General features: G+C 38.2%; 1 protein-coding gene across 1 annotated transcript in view; it reads left to right on the forward strand.

Annotated features, from left to right (window-relative positions):
- LOC122084311 (eukaryotic translation initiation factor 5A-2-like) overlaps positions 1-2,423 on the forward strand; it is an 11,647-nt gene extending 9,224 nt beyond the window's left edge. The window contains exons 2-5 of the mRNA XM_042652454.1: positions 1,579-1,701; positions 1,848-1,904; positions 1,988-2,062; positions 2,175-2,423. Coding sequence (XP_042508388.1) covers positions 1,579-1,701; positions 1,848-1,904; positions 1,988-2,062; positions 2,175-2,279 — 360 coding nt within the window. The 3' untranslated portion in view covers positions 2,280-2,423. The remainder of the gene's footprint in view (positions 1-1,578; positions 1,702-1,847; positions 1,905-1,987; positions 2,063-2,174) is intronic.
- Positions 2,424-2,702: the final 279 nt, after the last annotated feature.

Genomic DNA, 2,702 nt, shown 5'->3' on the forward strand with positions numbered 1-2,702 from the left:
GGGGGGGGGGCGAGGGAGAAGACAGCCATGCAGGGTCTCTCTAAATCAATTCATTCTTCATTCATCAACAAAAATTACTGTGGCCCATGGCCTTACATAAGTAGGAGAAGAGTGACTAAAAAGGAGAATTGCCAACTAGGAAATTAATCTAACATAAAAGAAACTTCCTAATTTAAAATCTAATAAAATAGAAACACAATAAAACTAAAATTGGAAAGTTTTACTAACCTAATAGCTACTCCAAAATAACCTAAAATAAAAGATAACAAATATTCTCAAATAAAATAAAATCCTAGAATATTCTAATGATCTTGAACCCAAATCAGTAACTTGGAACCCAAATTGGATATGGGTCTTGGTCCGGGTTCTGGCGCGGGTTTGGGTCAATCCATCAGAGCGCTGCTGCATCACCGTTGTTGTCGAGGCATATCTATCAATGCATGAGGCAACATCCGAAACATATACTCTCCTTGTCTCACTTTGATGGTGTTCTGTATACTAACCTTAAGCTGCCATGGTCTTCCTACGAGATGCACAGTTGCCATGTTGACTGATCTAAGATCCCCATTAGCAAGTTCTAACCAGTTCTCTGTATTCAGCTCACTGATGTACCTGAATACCCATTGCTGATCCGTATCCTAGAGTCTGCATATGGAGAATAATTTGTGGAACTCCATGGTTTTAGGTATTCACATTTTTACTGCCTTGATGGAAGTTGACCATCTTGTGGAAGAGCACCTTCTCAAGCTTAAGAGGGACAAATTTCTCCTTTAATATCTGCTTCATAACCTCCCAATTAGTGACAGGAGAGGTTGCACACCACAGGAGAGAGTTTGCAATAGAGCCTCACAGAACAAGGATTGAGATGATTGCCATCAATGATCATCTGAGATCTAATTCCATATGATTATATCTGAAAAAGGAAACCAGCGATAACAATGGAAGCAAGAGAGAAGAGAGTAGAGACTGCCGCTAGTTGGATTGACAGTCCTTAAATCTAATTGGCTGTCCCTATATATCTCAATTGATTACAGTACCACAAGGACTGAATAGTTGTCATGTAGTAGAAAACTTGATAGGAAACTAACACATGACCTATACTAACTAGAAACATAATAGACATTGACGATACTGACTAGAAGCATAATAAAACTAAACTAATGACTACTGCAAATACTGACAATAATACCCCTGTGGTATATTACGAACATATTAACAGTAGAATTATGTAGAGAAAAAAAACCTAATCTTAAATCTTGAAAAGTATGACCTTTGCTCATTTGTGGGCCTGTAAAGCATTTTAGACTTCCGTAACTTCTAATGGTACTTATGAGATGACAATATACACTATTGCATAAAGCTTTCTGACATATTCCTACTATTGTCACATTGTTTTTTATGTTCTCTAAATGACTCTCATATGTCGCCACTTGATATTGGAAGCGGCTGCATCTTTTATAATATAGGAAAGGGGAAAACATGAACTGGCTTCCATTTGATGCCTTATAATTGTTGGATCAAATTTTTAATCAGCAGTGCACAATTTCTGGTCTGTTCTGTGGATGTTTTATAATGCAGGTTGTCGAAGTTTCCACCTCCAAAACTGGCAAGCATGGTCATGCCAAGTGTCACTTTGTGGGGATTGATATCTTCAATGGAAAGAAGCTTGAAGATATTGTGCCTTCGTCCCACAACTGTGATGTATAAAGCTTCCTGATAATTTTTTTTTATTGAATTATTTTCTTGTCCCCCTTCCCCCATGGGGTGGGGGGTTATTTTGGTAACTAGCTTTTGTGGATAGTGGTGTAGAAGTTGAATGGCTGTTTAATTGTTTTTTTCTCTTGCAGGTTCCCCATGTTAATCGTACAGACTATCAGCTGATTGATATCTCTGAAGATGGTTTTGTAAGTTGCTTTGTTGAGTTTTGTGGTCTGATTTTGGGTCATCGGTTAGTTTGGGAATCCAATTGATTTGGCATTCGCTGTAGGTGAGCCTTTTGACTGAAAATGGTAATACCAAGGATGATCTGAGGCTTCCAACTGATGATAATCTGCTCACCCAGGTGTGTAGCATTTCTCATCGTCTTTTTTTTTGTCTGAGTTTGTGTTTTTATAATAGACATGAGAGGTTGGGTGATCCTGTGAGTTGATTTTCTTTATTTTGGTGTTGTGTAGATCAAAGATGGCTTTGCTGAAGGAAAGGATCTTGTGGTTACGGTCATGTCGGCGATGGGGGAAGAGCAGATCTGCACCCTCAAAGACATTGGCCCCAAAAATTAAGTTCTATAACATTATAAAGCTATAGACTAGAGAAACTGTTTCATCTTTCACCAGTGAGAGTTTTGCGCGCTGTGTCGTGCAACTCATAAGCTACTAAGATGATCTGGGAGTATATAGTTTATAAAAGACTTGTTTTCATGTATCTACCTTATATGGTTTTTCGCATATTTCACATTTCCTTATTGGGTGCCATTTTCATCGTTTAATCTTTCTATTTGAAGCAGGATTGCCTCATGGTGCTTTGTTTGAGGCAGTTGGGATGGGGTTGGTCTAGCCCATTTTCTTTCTTTGGTACAAGCTAAAATGGGGCTGTTAATAGGTTGTTAGAATTGTATATGGGATATGTTACAGTTTGATTACAAATCTAACTTAGGGGTCAACTCGAACATGTGCCTATTCCCTAATCGTGCATTGTTGTTAATC

The sequence above is a fragment of the Macadamia integrifolia genome, chromosome 7 (genome assembly GCF_013358625.1).
Source record: "Macadamia integrifolia cultivar HAES 741 chromosome 7, SCU_Mint_v3, whole genome shotgun sequence".
Classification (NCBI taxonomy): Eukaryota; Viridiplantae; Streptophyta; class Magnoliopsida; order Proteales; family Proteaceae; genus Macadamia; species Macadamia integrifolia.